The following is a 21,945-nucleotide window of genomic DNA, read 5'->3' as shown; positions in this document are numbered from 1 at the left end:
GTTACTCAAATTATTGCAATCTTCTAGAAGTTGGCGTGTTTTCGATTTAGTAGCTGAGGAGTATTATGCTACAGTAGGCATTCATTTAAGGCACTTCATCACATCTGAGGACACTTCTACAGTAGCGCTCTATTTCAATGGCTTTCCTTTTTATTGTAGCCAACTCCCCACACCCATCCATGAGTAGTGTTTCAATAACAGGAAACAATCGCCATCGTCTTTCATCACAGGTTGACGCGGGTTCCCGCACGGTGCCACTGGGTCTCTGCGGTGCCAGCCAGCCAGCCTGCCGCAGTCCACAGCAGAGGAGAGAGAGAGAGAATAAAGTGTATGCACCAGCTTTCTCATTTCCTTATCGTCCTCCAAGGGGGGATCTGACGCATGGCCTTGCACTGGTAATATCCGGGACTGATACCAGATGACCGTCAGCCTGTCAGACTTTTGCAAAATCATATCAAATTTGTGAATGTAATTCATGTTCTATTTTGTTTGTTGTTGGGTTTTTGTTTTTTGTTTTGTTTTGTTTTCTTGTTGTTCTTTTTGTTTTGTTTTGTTTTGTTTTTTTTTTGGGGGGGGGGGGGGGGGGCGGAAGTGCAGTTAGGATTCAGTTAAGTGAGTGGTCTCTCTAATTTTACGCTGGAGCTACAAAACTGCATGTAATTATCTGTGATGTGCTAAAAAGGGGTTATTTTCTCAGCAAGCATGCCATGTTTAAAGCTGTACTTGTCTCATCCTTGGATGGATTGCTGAATGGTAGCCCAGATGATACTCATGAAATACTGCATGTCCAGGCTACATTTACAGCCTTCTAATAGAACTCTAGAGAGTAATTGTAATGGTTGGGCTATTCATATAGTTCACTCTCGGACTATTTGTCTTTCTTATATTAGTGCAGTCATTATTATACATACAGCAGGAACAAGAAAAACTATAACTATATATGTTGTATATACACTGTATGTATCCATACGTACATCAAGTATTAAGCATTTTTCAGCTGCTTCACACTATTTTTCCCTTCCAATTCATTTTTTAATCACCAACCTAATTGAAAAATTGCCCTTTTTCTAAGTAGGTGATACCAAGCTGGTGTGTGATATTCATAGCTGATTGCACAATATTCTCCTTGCACATTATGTCAGACTCTGGAGCTACAGTAAGTGCACACAATTATATGGTGGGTACATAATTCTTAAGTTCATCTTATCTGCTGTGGCGGAAGCGCTGCACAGGAGGTTATATTTGCTCATTTGCAATTTTCATATTAACCCATCTCTGTTATTATAAAGCCTGTTTGAAGAAATTACCAATTAGTTCTGCATTTACTGTAGATGGAAAATAAATAAATCTGTTGACACCTATCTACCTGTTGATGAATGGATAATTGCTACTTCTTCTCAACTGATTTAATGTAGGCTTTATCAGTGTCATATCACATAACCATGTACTGTTCTATTAACTGGTCTGTTATTAATTCATCAAAAGTTGATCATATACTATACTATATTTACTATATTTGAGAGATTTTCTGTTACTTTATTGTAAGATCTTTGCAATTCTACTTTAATTTGATGTGATCTCTACATGACTAGGTGTGAGCTGAGGATGGTGTTCACCTAATAGCTTTCTGCCACATTGTCTTTTTTGACACTACCACAGGGGGGCAGTGCTGACATTTTCAAATCCTATACATAGTGGCTTCAAGAAAACTGTCACTTGACTTGAATGCTAAAATGTTCTTGACTTAGTAGTTCAAGGACTTGTCCCCAGCCTTAAGTTCATTTGGGTTGTGATCTTTGAACTGCATGACTTTTCCTTTAGGTCAATCCACGCAGTGACAGATATGCTCATAGTTTCCCTCACATTCTCAGACATGTGTCTCTTTCTTTCTCTCTCTGTTGTACGTGATGAATTGCACTGCCACCTCCTGTCTTTCCCTTTGTTTTGTACCTTTATTAGGTGAGAGCAGCATTCCTAGCATTCAGGCAGCATCCTCGATGACTTTATGAAAGTGCTTACAGACGCCTTTTCTTGATTGACTTCCCGATAGACACATCCTGTCCCCCCTCAGAAGCCGTTTTCCTCTTCCTCATCCCTACAGCGAGAGTCATGATCAGAGCTGTCCTTTGAGGGTAGTCCGGATACCTGTTGCAGTGGTTGCTTGGCCCACTGGAAGTATGTGTGTTTGTGTATGTGTGTGTGAGGAAGGTGTGAGGTAAAGGATTAACCTGTTGATGAGCTCAAAGGAAAAGTTACAATAACAGTGGTGAGCTATGCCTGAAGCTGCGTGCCCTGCATCCTGTTGTGTCTACATTCTACAGCACCTTGACCATGTTGTATGAGGAGAGTGTTTTCCTTTATCAACGCTGAAGCATTGAAGTAGTGTGTTGAGGTTACAGTACAGTTTGTGTTTTCCATGATTCGGTCAACCTGTATACTATTGAATAGTATTGGAAAGTGCATATTTTAATTAGCCAAATACAGTCACCACTAATAAACTAATTTCAAATGTTTGACATTTTTCTTTATACTTTAATTCAGAATTTTTTACTTATACCATTTCATAGACATCCATGTTACATGTGTACACCCTGATGAAAAACTAGAATGTACCTGTGCTTTAAATATAATTGTAAATGGATTAATATAAATAAATGTATGAAATAATTTAAAAGTTTTGTCAATGTACATGTATACAGAGTTTCACCAGTTAGGCCACAGTGGATGATCTCTACCATTGTGTAATGGCACAACCAAAATTAGTCTTTTATTTTCTCATGAACTCTGGACTCTCTATGGCATGGTTAAGAGGGGAAGGAAAACAATGTGTAAAGTGCAGGTTTTCCCCAGAGTGAGCATGTGCATTAAAGGTTAGAGGATTGTTCACACCTCCTGTGTAAAATATGTTTCGCCTCTTGCACCCTTATACAGTAGCCTTTGAGCTGGGTACATCCACATACATGTTCAGCACAGAATAGAAACAAGACTTAAATATAGACACATGTGGATTTGCAGGTGCTGGTATGTATAAACAGATTCATTGTTCTGTGAATTTAAAAATGTAGATTCTTATTGCTGGATTAGAAGTAGAGTTAAGGCTTCAGTATTTCTTACCAAGATGAGTGGGAAAGGGTATTATTTCTGTTGTTGCTCATGTTTTGTCCTTATGAAATAGACACTGAGAAAATAAAACAACAACAACAACAACCAGACACAACTCATCTAGTTATGTTGTTTTACTTCAGTGCATCAACAGCTTTGCTGACTTGGCTGAAGACTTCATCAACGGGCAATTCAGAGTCAACCTAAGAAAATAAGATCACACCATGTAAGAATATATGTTAGATTTCAGATGGATTCATATTTTGTTATTATGTTTTCACAAGCACTGCAGACATACTCACCTTCTTGACAATGCCGCGGCCACTATAATGGGCGATGACTGGCTCTGTTGCTTTGTAGTACAAGTCCAGGCGCTTCTTGATGGTCTCCTCATTATCATCAGCACGGCCGCTGGTCTCACCACGCTTCATAAGCCTCTTGACCATGGTCTCTGCTTTTGCGTCAACGTACAGCAGCAGGCAGGGTTTGCCGATCTGAGATCAAACAGACTTTGCTTATTTAAGGTTTTCCCATTATAGTGTGAATTGTATGAACTATAGGCCAACATCTCATCTCCTACCTTCTTCTCAAACTCCTCACCCTGCTTCACCTCACGGGGGTAGCCATCAATAAGGAAGCCTTTGGAGACATCAGCCTTGGCGATCATGGCATCCTTAATCATGTCTAAGACTGTGTCCTGAAAGCAAACCCAAATAATTATAGTGAGCATTCACATCTGTGCACAACATTTTTGGCAAGACAGCACTCCTTTTTTATTAGTACCATTTGCAAAAGATGAAATCAATGCTTTTTTTTAATGAATGAAAGTAATACCACTCTCTTACCAGTGGCACAAGCTCTCCCTTTTGCATGATGGCCTGGAGCTGTTTGCCCCTCTCAGAGCCAGAGGCCACTTCAGCACGGAGCAGATCCCCAGAAGACAGGTGGGTGTAGCCATACTTTGCAACTATCTTCTCACACTGGGTGCCCTTTCCAGAGCCAGGCCCACCTGAAAAAGAAAGAAAAAAAGCATCAGTATAGCATGAAGCACAGCTGTTACTGGTCAAATGTGCAGCTGCTCAAGATGAAACCAAATTTAGAGTTTGAGTGTACTCACCCACGACAAAGATGATCTTTGCATCCTTGATTTTGTCTGAAAAAAGCAGGTACAATGAGGTTATGAGTCCATATGTGTGATATACTTTCTTCTAAGCAAGAGTTAAATAAACTAACAAACCATCTCGAGGATCAGATCCAGAGGAAAGCTCATGAGTGGAATGAGTGATACATGTATTTCCCATTATTTAGTTGCAGGACACAGTGTCACTTCACTATGTCCACTATGCTGTTTTGACTGTGGTTGCTTTGTGTAGGTTTGTGTTATTGCTCAAACAATGTAACCATGGCAACTGTTGTCATTTAAAAATGTTATGTAGCCAGGTTAAACTGCTTACAGGAAACTGAAGTGTGAGTCATAAATTTAACTATTGAGTAAAAAATATCAAATAAAACCCTAAATATAAACTTAACTTAAATATAATGATAATAATTGTCATTTTATTGTATGATAATTGCACTGTCAAACAATTTTGTGTTTATTATATATGATATAAGATTGTATTAGGTTACTTAACAACAACCACATATCTAAGTATGTTTAAATGTAACATGACCTCCAGTGTATTCTCAAAAATCACCAAAAGAGGGCAGCAGAGATCAAGTAAACACACGTCTGCTTATACCTTACTCTATAGAAATACAGATACAAATCAACATTTTACACATCATTAATAATAACTTATATGCATTTACAATCTTACTTAAACACATATTATTTACCTGCCATTGTGTTGCGTTAGTTGAGTGTTTTCTTCAACTAAAAGACAGAAAAGAACACAGAAAAATACATATTTTTTAAAACAACAGATATTGCGACAAGAGAGGAATTTAAGGTCACACAAGCAGTCTATTGTTGTATAGAGAACTGACCGTCTTGGCTGACAGTGTCAAATGAGATTCTGGACAATGGCTCATTTTTAAGGAGGGGCTTATGCCACACAGTTAAAGACAACAGACAGTTGAGCATATCACTGTAGCTACAGATTATTGGCTAAATCACCAAAGTCCCAATAATTACTTCTATTTATGTTTGTAGCAGCATAATCAATGTCATGAAGATATTTCCCCAAAAGTACTCTCAGGTTCACTTCTGCTCTTGAAGTGTTTCATATGATCTGTTCAGAGTAACTTTAACACTGTAAAACTTTAAATTGTCATTGTAAAATAGACATGCTAAGTGATACTATACACTTGTTAACTGTGGATATGCAATATGGTGTTGTACTCTACTTAGCAAGTATTGTTGGCTGGTCCATTTGCAACAACAACAACAACAACACAGAACCCCTAAACAGTATGTTAATGCTTTATATTACAGTATACTACAGTTTTGTATTGTTTTGTTTTGTTGTTTGTTTGTTTGTTTTTTTGTTTTTATTGGGTGTTAAGAGAATATTGAAGCTTGATAATACGTTGAATAATAAACTGCAGTTTTTTAAAGTATTGTATGATTTAGAGACATCTAGCGGTGAGGTTGCATATTGCAACCAGCTGAACTTAAACACTTTTCAACTTTTAAGTGTTTTACTTACAGACATAACACAAAAGTGTGGTAGGCCTAGGTTTAGTGTTTTAGTTAAACTAACATGTCAGGTTGACTTCTAGAGTGCAGTGTGCAGAGTGGTGTGAGAACTTGAAGTGGGCAAAGCAGATGCAATTTTGCCCCCTGGTGCTCCGTATGGGGTGGAGGGAAAGTGCATCCAGCTGAATAAAGCTCGAGGAGTATGCTCTTGGGAACAAAGGGTCTGAGAGAAGCTCCACTGTGGTCACCGTGAAGCAGCATGTAGCTGGGGTGAACTGACAGGGCACTTAGCTCACACACTCTCTTAGTTGAAGTCAGGGCAAATAGTAAAGCTGTCCTAAGTGACAACGCCTCTAGTGCGCTCGAGAGGCTTGTAAGGAGCCTTAACAAGAACCTCAAGCACCAGAGTCGGTTCCTATTGGAGGGTAGAGGCACGTATCAGTGGGCATACTCTCCTGACCCCCTGCAAGAAATGTTTCACAAGAGGGTCGCTATAGATTGATCTGTCAACTAAAACCTTGAGACAGGAAGTGACAGCTGCTACATACACTTTAATATTGGAAGCAGACAAGCCTCTATCTAGCAAACATTGCAAAAAGGGGAAAATGGAACAAATTCCAAACATTAGGCAATCTAACTTCCTTTTCTCGCACTCAGCGCTAGAATCCAAACCACTTCACCTCAAAGCAGGCAGCGTTGGATGCCGCCCTTGCTGCATGAATGGTCTGTACAGCTCATACAGACAGTCCAGCCTGAATCAGCCTGTCTTTTTCAGGAGCCAAGCCTTGAGGGGCTGGCCCAAAATGCACCGGACCTAACACCACCTCCTGGTACAGAGCCCGAAAAGTGGGGTAATGCCCTGAGTTAGGCCACCAGCATATGACGGAAGAGAAAAGGATGTTGGACAGTGGCCATGCTGGCTTATATACTATGGGCTCCATTGTGGGTTTGTTTGATCTGAGGTCAAGTTCAAGTTTGGTAAGATAAGTCACTTATAACCATCATTTTGTTTTGAGCAGAAGCTATTAACTGTTGTGTTTCTTTGTTTGTTTTTAACAGTAGCAGCATTTATTCTGACACTGCCCTTTCAAAATAAAACTTTGTTTGATTTCTATCCTTTCTTAATTGTTTATTACTTATTTTGCATACTTTTCTTAAGAATGCATTTTTCAGGACATCTGTAGCCATTAGAGCAGTGATTTTCAACCGGTGTAGTGTGCCGCGAGAGATCGTCAGGTGTGCCGAGGGAAATGTTCTAATATCACCTAATTAACCATTGTCGGGTGTCTGTGCTGTAATAAAGTGTCGCAGATAATGTAATACTCTTCTATGGCAGTGGGTGGCAGCAGAGGGATTTAAATACCTGTAAAAACAATAGTTCTGCGCGACACGTGACAGTGACAGTTTGGGGTCAAAGCACGACGAGCAAGTGACAGTGATGAAAAAAAAAAGGTGACAGTGATGGAGAAGTTTTTGAGAAGGGAAATGCAAATGCCGAACAGGGCCCTGGACAAAATTCTGACCCAGATGAAGGCCCAAGTATGAGTGGTCGACAAAAGAAAAAAGACAAGACGGTGAGCTCGAGGCAATACAGCGAAAGCTATCTTTCATTTGGATTTACGTTCACCGGGGATGCAACGGCACCGAGTCAGCTGTGCTTGGTGTGTGGTGAGAAGCTATCCAATAGCGCCATGGTGCCAAGCAAGCTTAAACGCCATCTCCAAACGAAACACCCTTCCGTTCAAAACAAGTCGATGGACTATTTTGTACGCTTACGTACAAACAATGAGAAACAGGCAACTGTTTTGAGAAAAACCACAAAGGTAAACGAGAGAGCCCTCAAAGCTAGCTACCTTGTTGCTGAACTCGTAGCTAAAACAAAAAAGTCCCACAGCGTGGCAGAAACATTAATACTGCCAGCTTGTAAAGCCATTGTGAATGAGATGCTCGGCCCTGACGCGGCCAAAGAGATCGCCAAAGTGCCTCTCTCAGATAACACAATTGCCAGACGTATTGATGACATGTCTGCGGACATAAAAACTGTTGTTTTGGAAAAGATGCGCATCAGTAAGAAATTTGCCTTGCAACTTGATGAGTCGACGGATATTAGTGGACATTGTCAGCTCTTGGCCAACGTGCGTTTTGTGGATGGAGAAGCCATTAGAGAAAACTTCCTATTTTGCAAGGCACTGCCAGAAAAATCAACAGGAGAGGAAATATTTCGGGTCACGTCGGAATATCTTGACAAAAGCGGGCTTACGTGGGAAAACTGCACAGGTGTCTGCACTGATGGAGCCGCAGCCATGGTCGGCCACATCAAAGGCTTCGTAAGTAGGGTCAAAGAAAGAAACCCAGCAGTTACTGTTACGCACTGTTTTTTGCACCGTGAGGCCCTCGTTGCAAAGACCTTACGAGCAGATCTAGCTCCTGTGTTGGATGATGTTGTGCGCTTAGTGAACTTTGTGAAGACGCGACCTTTGAAATCTCGCTTATTTGCGTCTCTGTGTGAGGAAATGGGAGCGGAACATAAAGTGTTATTGCTCCACACGGAGGTCCGGTGGCTGTCGCGCGGCAAAGTGCTGGCCCATGTGTATGAGCTCCGAGAGGAACTTAAAGTGTTTCTGACAGACGAGAGGCCCGATTTCTCAAAGCTGCTTGCAAGTGATCAGTGGTGTGCAAAGCTGGCATACCTGGCTGATATATTTCATCATCTGAATGAACTGAACACACGGATGCAAGGCCGAATTGAAAACCTGCTTACAAGCACTGACAAAATTAACGGATTCCGTTTAAAGGTGCAGCTCTGGCAACAACATGTGCAGCGTGGCAACCTTGAGATGTTCCCACTCACCGAGAAACTGCAGGATGGCAACACTGCTGCAATGTGCGAGGTGATTGGCAAACATTTGAAAACTCTGGAGGAGAAGTTGTCATTTTATTTCTCTTCAGCCTTCACAGAATGCCTTGACTGGGTTAGGGACCCATACAGCTCAGCATCCGTTGCTGGAAAGGACATGACTTTAAAGGAGCAAGAGGAACTCATTGAACTGAAACAAGATCGTGGTTTAAAGCTAAACTTTGCTGATCTTCCTTTGGACAGTTTTTGGTTAGCTGTTGCCAAGGAGTTCCCCATTCTGGCCAACAAAGCTATTTTGACATTGCTCCCGTTTTCAACCACATATCTGTGTGAGCTGAGCTTCTCAAGCCTGACAGTGATAAAAACTAAAAACAGAGAGAGACTGAGAGCTGTTGAGGAAGAGCTTCGTGTGTGTCTTTCTACCATTCCTGCCAGGATATCCTTGTTGTGTTCATCGAAACAGGCCCAGGTTTCACACTAAGTGAGCACAAATACATTTAGAAACTATATTTGTTGAAAAGGCTGTCTAGGGCTGAGCAGAGAGTGGCTAACCACCAACCAGTAGAGGGCGCACTGTCGCTGTTCTGCCTGCAACAAAGCCAGTCTGAACCGGTTTTGCTAGCAGCAAGAAAGAAGGGTGTTTTACAGGTTAGACCTGCTTTTAAGAGGTTTCAGTTGGGTTTTTTGATGTCCTAAGTCTAGTTTTTTTGTTCAAGAGGATTGTGTGCGTCCATTTGTACTGTAAGTAGGTTTCAGTTTGATATTGTAAACATAATTTAGTTTGAGTTACAGTAGTAAACAGAGTGTTAATGTGGTTAACCTTTGAGCTAATATTTGTTAACACATTACTCCTTTTGTTGTATAATGAGGATGTTTTACCTGAGTGTGGTCTTTTCTGTTATCGTTGTACATTCTAGAAACCACACACCTCCAAGTCTCTGTAAGAATCTGGCAGAAATAAAGAACTCTTTTTGCACTCCACGGTCTGGTTATTGAGACCCACCAGAGCCCTGCTCTCCACAGCGATCCATACTCTCCCACCACCCACACCCCAACACTATTTTTCAATATTATTAACTATATGTATTATATGTACTGTGTTAGTGTCTTTTTGTGTCATTTTGGTTGGTGGTGTGCCCCAGGATTTTGTAAATGTAAAAAGTGTGCCGCGGCTCAAAAAAGGTTGAAAATCACTGCATTAGAGAGCTAATGTCAATTGCATTGATGATTGAATTATTGTATTATTAATCATATGTCTACAGAGAATTTTGAGAATTGAAAGTAATCTACTGACACCCCCCTAAACCGGATGTTACTGTAAATTCAAATAACCAGAGAAACATACAGCATTTAATTTCATTTTACTGTAATAGACTGTGAAACCCCAAAAAAAATACTGCAGAGTAACAGTGTATTGCTGGCATCTCTCCTGCCAGCAGTTGACTGTTATGTAACTGTAAATGACTTTACATAATAATGTAATATGAATGTTTTCATAATAATAGTGTACAATGTATCCACACTAAGCTTAAAGTGCGCATAGTAATACAGAATAGCACTATATGTCTCAACTCTGGTAAAACGGGAGCCACTATGGCTTTTAAGCTACTTCAAATATATTTTTGAAACCAATGAGAACCTGTTATTCCGTAGAGATCTGGCTTACCTGTGGTAGAACAGTTGAAGCCTCTGTCTGTAGTACGTAGAGTTATTTAATGCTAACAATTCAAAAACAAGCTTATCTAATGCAGACAACAGCCTAATGGTTTCCTGTTTACACTTCCCTTTTAGCTAACTCAAAGACACACAGAAATGAGGAAGGAGTCATTGGTGCTGGCATGTGTAAACAAATATCTTAGCTCAAGTAGTAGCTTGTCTGTGTCATGCCTCCGGTGGAAAATGAGTGTGTTTGACAGAACTGACTTAATATAACTTTACGGTTTGGCTCAACAGGTTTTGCCTACACCAATATAACCAACTAGTTTTGCATAGACAGTAGGGAACGCCTACAGTCAGCAGGCCAGGCTTCTGATGCCTTATTTTAAAAATTCAGCTGTCATTTTACATGTTTTTAAAATCTATTTCTATGCACAGTATATGGATCATATAACATCTATATATATCTTCATTTTACAGTAATTTCCCCTTTTACATACAATTATGCATATTCCACTTTTGACAATTGTATTTTCTTGTCACTAGGTTACACCAAGCACATGGATGTGCTATGGTCATCAGGTAACCTGAGAAGATTCTGGTCTGTTCTGTGAAATCAGATTTCTGATAAAAAGGCAAAGGGCAGATTTCTTAAGTTACTTAAAGATACTCATAAATAAAACAGAGGGGGTCCAATAAGTGTTATATCTCTGAAGGCACACTAAATTGTAATATTATTAGTATAATCCCAGAAACAGACCTTAAACAGACCATAAATAGAAAAGTGAATTTGTCTCTCTTTGAAGGATTATTCGGCTAGTTTTTAAATAGGATATTTTCAAACCCCTTCTTCATAAATGAAATGGGGAAAGTACATAACATTGCATTTAATATTAATAAAGTTTTTAGAGTCAGAGACTTGAATTTGACCTTGTGATTTTGCAGCTGTTTGCTCACTTGCACATGCCTGCTATTCAAATAAATCTGTTCCCATGAGGCCAGAATGATAAATGTTAAGAATGATAAATGTTAAAGGTGTTACTAGTTGTTTCACTGCAGCAACACTGAAGCAGAGAATCAAATAAATGACAGTTAAACATGGTTGTAATGACTTTATGAATTCTAAATGACTTTACATTTCTGGAGCTAACACAACTTTCCTGGTTAACTATAAAGGACATTCTGTAGAAGAGTATACACCACAGTTGCAGCATGTTCTCTGATTCACACTTGCAATACTCCTCTGTCGTAGTGGTGCTGCTTCTCAGGTGTCCAATTTTATGTCAACAGCCGTTAACCCTGTGGTCTGTGTAAATGTCACTTGGAGTCTGAGTCAGCACAGTGCCAGTTTGGGAATCCCACTTTGACCTATTAAGGTGCCATCGAGAGGGTCTGCTGCCTTTTTGGTACATCAAATGTGCTCTGGTTCTACTAAATTGCATGGCACATAATGTGGGAATTGCATTCAATATGAAACCCACTATGAAGTGAAACATAACACGGCTTTGCTGCAGTTGCTCTAATACTTTCCCCAACAAAGGTTATATTACTACTAGATGTAGATGGAGCACAATGTTTAAACTGGACTTTATCATATGTAGACAAAGCCCTGTAAATGTTGGAGTAGGAGTGAATCCATATTATGTTCCTTGAAATGGACGGGTTCAAACATATAAATAATGCAATGCAATTCACAGGCAGAATGCAAGTATAGGATAACCAAATATATCTGTGGAATCACATTTGAACATGTGATTTTTTTTGGTAATTCTATCTGTATATTGAAATATTAAGATATTTGGTTACCCACAACCCCCACCTAATGTCAGTCTATCTCCCCTGTACCACCCGCATGTCTCATAACTGTTTTTTAAAATGCAGCCCAGCTAAAAAAAGACTCAGTCCTTCTGCAGCTGTTAAAGGATAGCATGTCACCCATTCTCAAAATGCACATGGGGATGAAGCTTTCACTGACTGCCCCTAGAAGCCACATGAGTTAAAGTAAAGTACTGAGCACATGTTTTATTAGTGCATTCCCTCTGTCTGGGTGGTTACTAAGGTACTTAGTAGTAGTAAGGTATTTAATTGAGTGCACTGTCCCTTTAAGAGAGAACAGGGGATCCTTTGACGTCAGTGCAGTGGGAATTATTCCATGTTGTTTGTGAAAGGATGGAGCGAGATAATTTCAGTCATGGACATGTTTGTTTTCCAAATTGCAAGGTTTGGTTCTCTCAATGTGTGCGGTCTACTCACAAGAATCAATAGTACTCAGCCCCTACGAAGCAATTAATGAGCATTACTAATAGAAAAACATGGTAGAGGAATTAAAAGGCTGTATGAAAATGTACTTTAATGGATGTAGGTGGAGGAAAATCATGTTTTTATATTCAAGGTAAACCGTCTGCAATGAAATGTCTGGAGAGGGAAAAAATTAATCAGTGACAGGAATACATATTTTCAGCAGAGCAATTATGCAATCCTGTGAGTGGCATCACTCTGGGTGACATACGAGACATACATGCCTTTGCACTTGAAGAAATGCCTGATCTTCTGACACGGTCAACCATTTTAAACAGTGTGACAAACCAGAATGTTGAGACACCAGATAACAGTTTACCATTACAGTCTATCTATAATTCTCACTCTCCATCCCATCAAACAGCCCTGCCCACTCTGCCTTCCCACTTTCTCTCTGACATCTCTCTCTATTCATCACACATTCTGACAAAGTTCGACCCTTTTCCTGCCATTCCCTGGCTGCTCGTCCTCTATGGAGCCTTTGTCCTCTGTACTGACCTGTCTTTCGCGCTGTGGCTCTAGATCCCAGTGCAAGGGGCTGCTGTCCCTGAGTCCCCGTGTGTGTGTCTGCACAGTTCCTGCTGCACGGCAGCCCTCCCTCCCCCATGCTATGCCTTTTTATAGCTCAGCTGAGCCTGCTCAGCCTGCGCTGCATTCTGGGTAAGAGGGAACAAGAACTGACAAGGAGAGGGAGGGAGGAAGAGAAAGGGAGATGGACAGGAGGAGGCAGGGGTGAAATTAGAGGCAGAAAGGGAGGAGGGGAGGGCTGTGGCAGCATGTACGATCAAGTATTAGTTAAGGTCATTGGGTGACAAATAGCTGCATGAGAACGTGTCACTTAAGCTTCCTTTTAAACTTGAAATGTATCATATGTATGAGTATGTAAGCTAAAACCAATTGATGATTCATGATTATTGTGTGCATGATCTGGTCCAGCAAATATTTAAAAATCAGAAACCATATTGGAGTGCTTTGTAGTAATGAAAAGTGATACAAAAAAATGAAAAAATATATTTTCACTGTTGTAAGTCAGAACTATGAACTGAGACAAATCAGACATAACTACCATGCCCATGTTTAATTTGTTTCAATAAATTCTTTACATTCCTACTCAATCTTGGTTATGTAACAAAACTGGAAGTTAACCAACACCTTTGGTCAGTTCTTTGTGCTTTGTTCCACCAAAGATTAGAGATTGGGAAATCCAATCCCTTCCTCTTTTCTCAGGACTCTAATGTACCCTAACTATAATAATACTTCTGTGCTATGGACATCAGTGTTAAACATTTCTTTTAGCTCAAAAAGAGGAAAATTGTCTGTAGCACTGGTATATCAAAGCAAAAGATGTGTTACAAAAGCAGACAGAGCCCAAATAAACATCTGAAACATTTTATTAAAAGCATGAGGGGACATATTCATGTCCTCAAATGGAACATAAATACAAAATATATATATGTACAAATTATGGCAGTGACAAATAGAAGCGTACCGGGTACTTTCTAGAAATGTTAATTCACAAAAAAACAACTGAAAAGAAAATATTAACTGTAACTCCCAATGTGTTGTTAATCAAAGAAAGATGAATCAAATAACCACAATGAACCTGGTACATGATCCATCTGGGTTCAGAACTCAGTATTTCTAAGGTTCACAACCTTTGAGGTACAAAATGAGGTATGCTCTACTTTTAAAGAAAAAGCAAGCCCATGGGTAAGGTCAAATATTGTTGTACCATTATACAGATGCTCTGTACAGCTAAATCGTTCATGTTCATAGCAAATTAAAATTTGTACTGATGTTGCTTTTTTTTGTACATCAAAGAGCTTTCATATCAGCAAATGGATAGAAATATACACCTGCCCCTCCCTGATTTTGATGATACTCTTACTTTTACGAAATGATTTGCAAAACTCCCCACATTTATGGTACAAGTTGCTGAAAGCGCAATATCATCATTATAACTGTGTCCTACAAATAGTCAAGAAAAGGGAATACCTTTAATCCCCCAAAGACTGTGCTGTATTTCACAGAGGTAATACAAGGCTTTGACCATAGGGGGGCAGAATACCAGCACCACAGCTTAGAATTAGCACTTCCATTATCATTCATGGTTTCAGATTCCTCTAAACATGACACATCCATCTCATCCATCTGCTTCTATTCCTATGTTAAGTAATACAAATGGCAGTAAGCAGTAGTCTGTTATCAGATGTTCAGAACATTATGGGCAGCTGATATTGCAGCATTGTGGTCACATTAAAAGCTAAGCAGAAACATTAATTGGAGCTTGAATTATCACACAACTCTATCTATAAAATAAGCAGCTATTTAATTTTATTTGCTCAGTAACTTCAGTTACGGCTTACTATGTAATGAGACTCAGGCCAATTTTTATTTACTTAGAAATAATATTTCAGTCTTTCAATTGAAATTAAATATACTTTGTCCGAGCAAAAGTGAAACGTGATTATGAATCAGTGGTTTCAAGTTTGAACTGATCAAAGCAGTTAGTTTAACACTGGATGGCCATCCCTAATACTGTTATTGAACATATAACACCAGCTCTCAATGAGCAGTTGGAACCACAAAAATTGAATGATAAATGCAGCAATGATCAAAATATGATTGAAGTGATACATTTTTTCTAAAATTCAACTTGTCTGATAAAGACATTTGGCATGTACATTATAGTACGTACTTATTTTAAGAAAAAATGACAATAGATAAAAAATATTTGAAGAAAATCATCCATAATTTGTGTCAAGTCTAGAAGTTTTCCATTCATGTCTGTATAAAACCGGTTTAGATTTCAGCGCAAATCGATCATTTCTCAAATGTTTTCATTGACTGTTTCGAGAATTAAATCTTTGTGATTTCCTCAACTCACAGGTCTCCACATTAATCGTCCATATTACACTGTATGCCATGTCATCATGTGCTTCTAAAAACACATCTGTCACCAGGAAATACAATCTTGAGTCTGAAAAAAAATGCTGATTAAGGCATTAGAATACATATTTCACGTTTGTTGTTATCATTAAATAATTCTAAATTTGTAAAATCCCAACTTGTACCTTCTTCGACTTCACAAAGCCCAATTTAAATTCTGTTTATTTTCCTTTTATATTTACACATATTTAGAACTTAATACGAGGAACATTTGACAGGGCGCCACCTTTTGCACATTGAATCTGTCTTGCTATTACAAATTTTGTTAGTTCACCCTTAATTTCTCTCTTCAAATGTTGGCTCTCCCTTTTTCTTCTTGTTTTTGACATGTAAGTGTGCTGCATTTTTCACCAAGTCCTAGCTGGAGAAACCACCAGGTGGCTCTGGATCAGGGGACGGAGGACTGTCCTGGTCGTCCGAGGGCAGCTGGACGCGCTGCTCATCCATACGCTTGGCCTGCACCCTCTGGATTAGGCTGAAGAAATCTTCATCAGGCACTGTGGGGGCATGGGGGCCTGGTTCTGGTGGGGAGCACCGCTGATCATCAATCCTAGAGGACTACAGTCAGAAAGATTGATACATTTAAGAGGGGAAGCAGCGTCTTCTAATACCTAAAAAGTCTATCTCCAAAAAGACTAATGATTAAGAATCTAAGCACACTAGATCCTTAAGCTCTTGTGAATTATGGCCTTACCTGGCATTTGATGAGCATGTTGAAGAAGTCATCGCTGGGTTCTTGATGATCCCCTTCACCAACCAGGTGACCCAGGTTGTTATGGGTAATCCTCAGACCCGGAAGGTTTCCAACATTGACCCGCTGATCATCAAGCCGGCGACTCTGAGAGCTAGCAATCAAATCAAACAGCTCCTCGGTCTGGGGGGAAGTGGTAAGTGTGGGATCTAGAGGAGGAGAATATGAATGTATTTGATGCGCTCAAGTGCTGCAGGGATTCTTTTTTTGCAGACACAAAAATAAAAACATTCTTACATGATCGCACTAAACCTAACACATCTCCAATGTCACTGTTATTAAAAAGAAGTTCAGGTATTCCTAAAATATTAAAACTATTCAGGACTGAACAATGTGAATAGTCTCAACTGACCTATCATCTCATTCAGGGACGGCATTGAGTTAGCAGCACCTTCTCCGTTGTCACCGTTCTGTGGCTCATCAAGATGGCAGCGCTGGTCATCCATGCGGCTGCTCTGGAACTTGCTGAGGAGATCGAAGAAGCAGTCTTCATTGGAGGGGTCACGGCCCAGCTTCTGAAATGGAAAATGACAAATTTGTAAGACTGTAATTCTTGTTGAGCACAAACACACAAAGACCCTTTTATGTCCAGAAATCGTGTCATTTGTTTATTTACCACTTTTACTGGAATCAAGTTTTACTTTACAATACATCACAAAACTTCAGGACATCTGTAGGTGATCAAATATTCTTTAATAATAATAAACTATACTCTGTTCCACTTTACTTCATTCCTCAATGGATTTTATCATAAAGGCCTTGTCAAGTGAGCCGAAAGAGAATGTAGTGCTTTGTTTTCACTGAACTACCTGTTTATGTTGAACTGTTCCTCAATCTGCAGATAAAATAATTAAAATCAATGCCAGTATGTCTTACATAATGAGAATTTTCAAGATGACCAGCACGTGGAATAGAAAAAAATTCACAAGGGATGGTTTTCCTGGTGAGCCTACCTTGACCTAGATACTGGAGGTGGTACAATAATGTAAAATAAAATGTAAAAATACACAACCCACTTTCATTTAAGTAAAATGGCCCACATAGCATGAACCTGTAAAATCTGATGAAAATATACATAGAATGGTCATACACTGCAACGTAACATGTTATTTTAAATTTACCAACAGTCCTTTGTTTCAGATTCAGTTGGCAGTGCTGTAAATGAGCATATAGCTCCAATCAATGACCATATGATCAATGATTCGACCGAATACATAACTGATTGGCTGAATGCATTTTATGTGTGCTGTACATTCCCACTGCTAGTCAGTAGTTCATCCATTGTTTGTTTTGAGATAACACCAAGAGGAGCACGCTGATATCATTCTGAAAGATGCTCTTTCACGCTGTTTATAACCCACGTCAGTTGTACAACTGAAGTGGATATTGTATGCATGGAATATATTTTAGCTACAAATGCACTGAGCTCGCAAAGCAAATATGGAATTTATTATGTTTGAGCAGTGCTACTGAAATATTCTGGCAATCAGGCTGTGATGTCATGATACAGAATGAGTTGATCAACTGGACAGCAGCATTGTTCACAACAACACTGAGCCAAAATAAAAGTTAAACTGCCAACAACCTTTATTATTATCATTAAACTGTCAGATAGAAACAAAAAATATCATAAAACAAGCTTTCAGCTATGACGTCAAACACAATAATGAACTAAAATTACTAAAATGGGCAAGTTTTACTTCCTCCATCTTATCATATTAACTACAAGGTCCCTACCTTAGAGATGGGTAAATTCAAAGAAAAAGGTTTACTGAGTTGCCTTGTAGGGTAAAACCTGGAAACTCCTGAAATCTGGAACATAAACTGTTGCAAAGAGACGTGATCTGGCTTTTTCGCAGTAAACTTAACCAGATGAATAATTAAAAACAGCATTTTGGTATTTAATCTGCATTTGTAAATTATGGTGTCATTTAATATAAATTTGATGATAAAGCAGAGGATGCTTCAGGGCGTGGCTACATTGTGATTGGCAAGTTGCTACCACTGAGACAATGTAGGTTAGGTAATTTTGTTCGCCTAAAACATATTGGTTTGGTTGTACCAAAATACCCTCCAAGGAGTCAGGTGTTCAGTTTTTCCGATAAACGCATTTTGTTTTAATGGTTTTAAGCCATTCACTGGTGAAAAATTAGCATTAGCATTAGCACAGTTGACCATAGACTGTAAATGCAACGTGCTAACCAAATACCAGCTAGTGTTAGGGTCACCTCTACCCTCTCATCTAAACATGGTCACTTCTTGTCACTCCGAGATGATGACGATCAAAATAAAACATGAGTCCACAAACCAACGGGTGATGTCACAGTGGCTATATCCATTACTTTTATAGTATATGGCAGCAGCCAAAACCATACTCTTAAAAGAAATTTTCAAAAGTAGTAGCTAAAATTGAGTGATATTGCTGAAACTAATAAATAATTGTTCATTCAAGACAGTTTGGGCAATATTAACATATTATAAATAATTTTTATAGTTGAAGAAGTAAATGGCTTTTTTTGTAATTTTGCTCAAATTTAATGGACATAAAACAGTCTGAAAAATTCTGATCAAACCACAGTGAAAACCTTTTGATTAATAATGAATGACATATCGTCTTAAACATCTAACTCAACTGAGCTCAACATACGTTAACCAAAATAATGATTAATTAGGACTCATTTGATCTCCTCATATTCCACAGGCCATCTCACACTTTAGTAGAAATTAACAAAATCAAGCAAACTACAAAAGTAATCTGTGATGCCTAAACATAAAAAAGTCCCAAAGAGGGTTAACGTGAGATGCAGCCAAAGTAAAGATCACAGACCAAAACAGGCTGATAATGTTCCCATTATAAAAGCTCTTTGATTACATCCTCCTCCCCGCCTTAACAAACTACCCCTGAATAACAATGTGAAAGTCAAAGTTCACTATAAAAACGTCTGATTTGGAACCAAAATAGAACGATAACTAATAGATACGATAACTTTAAAACCAACTAGTGGTTAAAGTAAATGTCCCTATGCCTTACAGCAAGATGTGAAGTAGGTCAGCCGCAGCAGCCACACAATTTCAGTCAGAAGAGTGTTTTCCATTGTAACTTTTATACTAGAAAATCAAATTATGCTTTAAAGACAACAAACGTTTTACTTTTTATATAAAGTTTTTTTTTGACACTGACTGCATCTAGTCCCTGAGAGACAGTAAGTTAGTAAAACATCTATACATACAGTGCAAACACACTACAGAAATACAAAAACCTTTTTTTTTTAAATCAACAGGATGAGATAGTTAACAAATCACTGGTATCCTTTGCACCATGTTGTTACTCAAGCTGTAAAACATAAATGAAACATCTTACCAGCGGCACTTCTTCCTTGTCCTCTATCTACCCTACTCTCTCTCTCTCATTTCTCTCTTAGCTCTCTTTCCCCTCTTGCTCTGTCCACACTCCTGGCTCACACCTCCTTCTCCCCTACTTTCACCCACCACTTTACATCCCTCTCTCTCTCTCTCTCTCTCTCTCTATTTGCTCCCCCGCTGTACACGACTCCCTCCCTCCAATTTCCTCTCCTCTAATATCCCTCTATTCCAGCCTTCTTTTAATCTCTACCACACACTCCCTCCTCCTCTCTGTCTCTCACTGCCTCTCTCTGTGGCTCTCCTGCAGGCCATTTTTGTCCCGTTCGCCCACTGTGGGAAAACAACTCATTATGAGAGGCAGGGGGGTTGACCCTGTGGGGAGGGCAGTTCTGTGATCAAGGTCACATTATCAGCAGAGAGGGAGAGCTGGGGGGGGACAAAGAGGAGGTGGGGAGAAAGGGAGTGGAAAGATGGGTGCAAGGACATAGTCATGAGTATATTGCATGCCAGCACTGGCAACCAGCAGAGATCAACTACCCTCGCCTGACAAAAATCAGATTTCAGCACTCAATTCAGACAAAGCTGTTTATAATAATATACCATTTTTTTTGTAAGATGGACATTTAAAAAGTCTTCCATGTGAATGGCATTTACTTTCTCTTTGCTAATAAGCTGTGACTTCTAGCAATTTCTGTCCTTTGCCTTGGCCCCTTGGTCTCTGTGTGGATCTCCTCACTTCCCTCTCTCTATTGTTCAATTAATCAAGTAGGCCACAGGGACAAAACAAGAGAGAAAGGGCCACGTGATGATGATGAGAGAGACATAAATGAGAGCAAAGAGAGTGAGAGAAGTAGGGACATTTAGCAGTGTGAGTGTGTGAATGGAGAAGAATAAAAGGACAATATATTAAAGGTCTTCCTTGATTATATCACTAAAGTCCTTTCTAACTTCTTATGTTCTTCATATGAGAGGTATAATATACAGATGAAGAATACATGGTAATTTACAGTGTGTGTGTGTGTTTTTTTTTTTGGGGGGGGAATAAAACCATAAAACTAAATGAAATTAAAAATTAAACTGCCCACTCAATCCAAATATAGCCTCTTGCTTATCACCACACTAATAATACTACGGCTAACTAGCTTTACTCCACAATACAAGAACAATGCTGTTTTGTTTTTTTTGCTTGACATATGCATCTTTAACCTCAGTCTTTTACCATTATAGCATACATGTAGCCACCTTGTGCATATTTGAGAATACTATGAGTGCTTTTACAATGAATCAACTGGAAAATATTAAAAGTGGTGCCATTTTAGACCAACTTGCAAAGCTACTAAAGCTGATCAAATTTGCTAGTGAAATTTGTCATTTCATCTGACAAAATCAACTGTCGCTGGCAAAAAATGAGAAGCCTGCTTTTCTCTGCCTTTGTCAGAAAGGAAAATAACCCTTTGTGTTAAAAGTTACTAATAATATCAAGTGGTAAATCTTCAGCAGCATGTCCATGTGAGAACAGAATTCTTGAGGCGTAGCAAAAATGGTCAATCGTAAATTAAGCAATATCTCACAACTGTATAGTGATTATATCACAGTGAAGGGGGTTGTCAGCCATCATGTCCAAGTTGGGCTGAACAAGCTGTGAAATAATCACAATATACCACTGCCAGGAGTGACATATTGCTTCTATAAAACAGTTACAAAATATTACAAAATAGACATCATAGTTTAATTTCTTGTTGTGGCAAAGATGCGGCTCTACCTTCTCCAGACATCGAACTTTGGTCACCAATAGTTCTGGAGAAGAGCACTTGCATTTTTTTCTTACTAATATTAACTCTCTTGCTCTAAGGCCTGCATCAGAAAAGCTTTTGCATGGTGCAATGATACTGCAGAGACAGAGGAAGCTTTGCGTCATCCCTGCTTTCTTGCAGATTGCGGGCAACAATTTAATGGTAGCTGCTGAGTGATAAATAAAAACGGAACTGTAAAATGACATTAAACGTTACAGCTGTAGTATATGCTCATTATACAGATTTTAACTGCATGTTTTTATATTGAAATATTGATTAGTGTGTCTTATAACAACATGCACATTTAATAAGTGAAAAAACAAATGTTAAAATGTTTATACTGTATGATTCAGTCAATAGCTTTGGAAAAAACACAAGTGTATGGAAGTTCAATTGAGACCATTTTGTTAACTGATGAGGACTGTGGCACTGTCAAAAATCTATGGAACAAGCAAAAGGGCATTGATATTGTTGTTGACTAATGAAATGTTTGTAGCTTCCAAACATGATTTTGGCTCATGCATAAGAAATACTG

General features: G+C 39.1%; 3 protein-coding genes across 3 annotated transcripts in view; 1 reads left to right on the top strand and 2 right to left on the bottom strand.

Annotated features, from left to right (window-relative positions):
- Window positions 1-3,221: 3,221 nt before the first annotated feature.
- On the bottom strand, window positions 3,222-13,138 carry ak1 (adenylate kinase 1). The gene is made up of 7 exons (XM_062434625.1): window positions 13,053-13,138; window positions 4,942-4,978; window positions 4,220-4,255; window positions 3,948-4,111; window positions 3,683-3,799; window positions 3,405-3,596; window positions 3,222-3,305 (listed from the first exon to the last, which is right to left on the bottom strand). The coding sequence occupies exons 2-7, from the start codon at window positions 4,946-4,948 to the stop codon at window positions 3,237-3,239; spliced, it is 585 nt and encodes a 194-aa protein (XP_062290609.1). The 5' UTR covers window positions 4,949-4,978; window positions 13,053-13,138; the 3' UTR covers window positions 3,222-3,236.
- Window positions 7,285-9,081, top strand: LOC133995735 (SCAN domain-containing protein 3-like). The gene has a single exon (XM_062435208.1). The coding sequence runs from the start codon at window positions 7,285-7,287 to the stop codon at window positions 9,079-9,081; it is 1,797 nt and encodes a 598-aa protein (XP_062291192.1).
- A 795-nt stretch (window positions 13,139-13,933) lies between the features above and the next one.
- gpsm1b (G protein signaling modulator 1b) overlaps window positions 13,934-21,945 on the bottom strand; it is a 29,455-nt gene continuing 21,443 nt past the window's right edge. Inside the window, exons 12-14 of the mRNA XM_062434737.1 lie at window positions 16,607-16,769; window positions 16,198-16,403; window positions 13,934-16,061 (exon numbers count right to left, since the gene is read on the bottom strand). Of these exons, the coding sequence (XP_062290721.1) occupies window positions 15,861-16,061; window positions 16,198-16,403; window positions 16,607-16,769 (570 nt within the window). The 3' untranslated portion in view covers window positions 13,934-15,860. The remainder of the gene's footprint in view (window positions 16,062-16,197; window positions 16,404-16,606; window positions 16,770-21,945) is intronic.

Source organism: Scomber scombrus, chromosome 15, assembly GCF_963691925.1.
Source record: "Scomber scombrus chromosome 15, fScoSco1.1, whole genome shotgun sequence".
NCBI lineage: Eukaryota > Metazoa > Chordata > Actinopteri > Scombriformes > Scombridae > Scomber > Scomber scombrus.
Note: the sequence above shows the minus strand (reverse complement) of the source record. Positions and strands in the feature narration are given on the sequence as shown.

Excerpts from the sequence above, each read along its gene's own strand:
- LOC133995735 (XM_062435208.1), top strand. The coding sequence starts at position 7,285 with ATGAGTGGTCGACAAAAGAAAAAAGACAAGACGGTGAGCTCGAGGCAA.
- ak1 (XM_062434625.1), bottom strand. Across the intron at positions 4,112-4,219 it reads AAAGATCATCTTTGTCGTGG|GTGGGCCTGGCTCTGGAAAG; the intron begins GTGAGTACACTC and ends TTTCTTTTTCAG. Across the intron at positions 3,800-3,947 it reads AGGGAGAGCTTGTGCCACTG|GACACAGTCTTAGACATGAT; the intron begins GTAAGAGAGTGG and ends GTTTGCTTTCAG.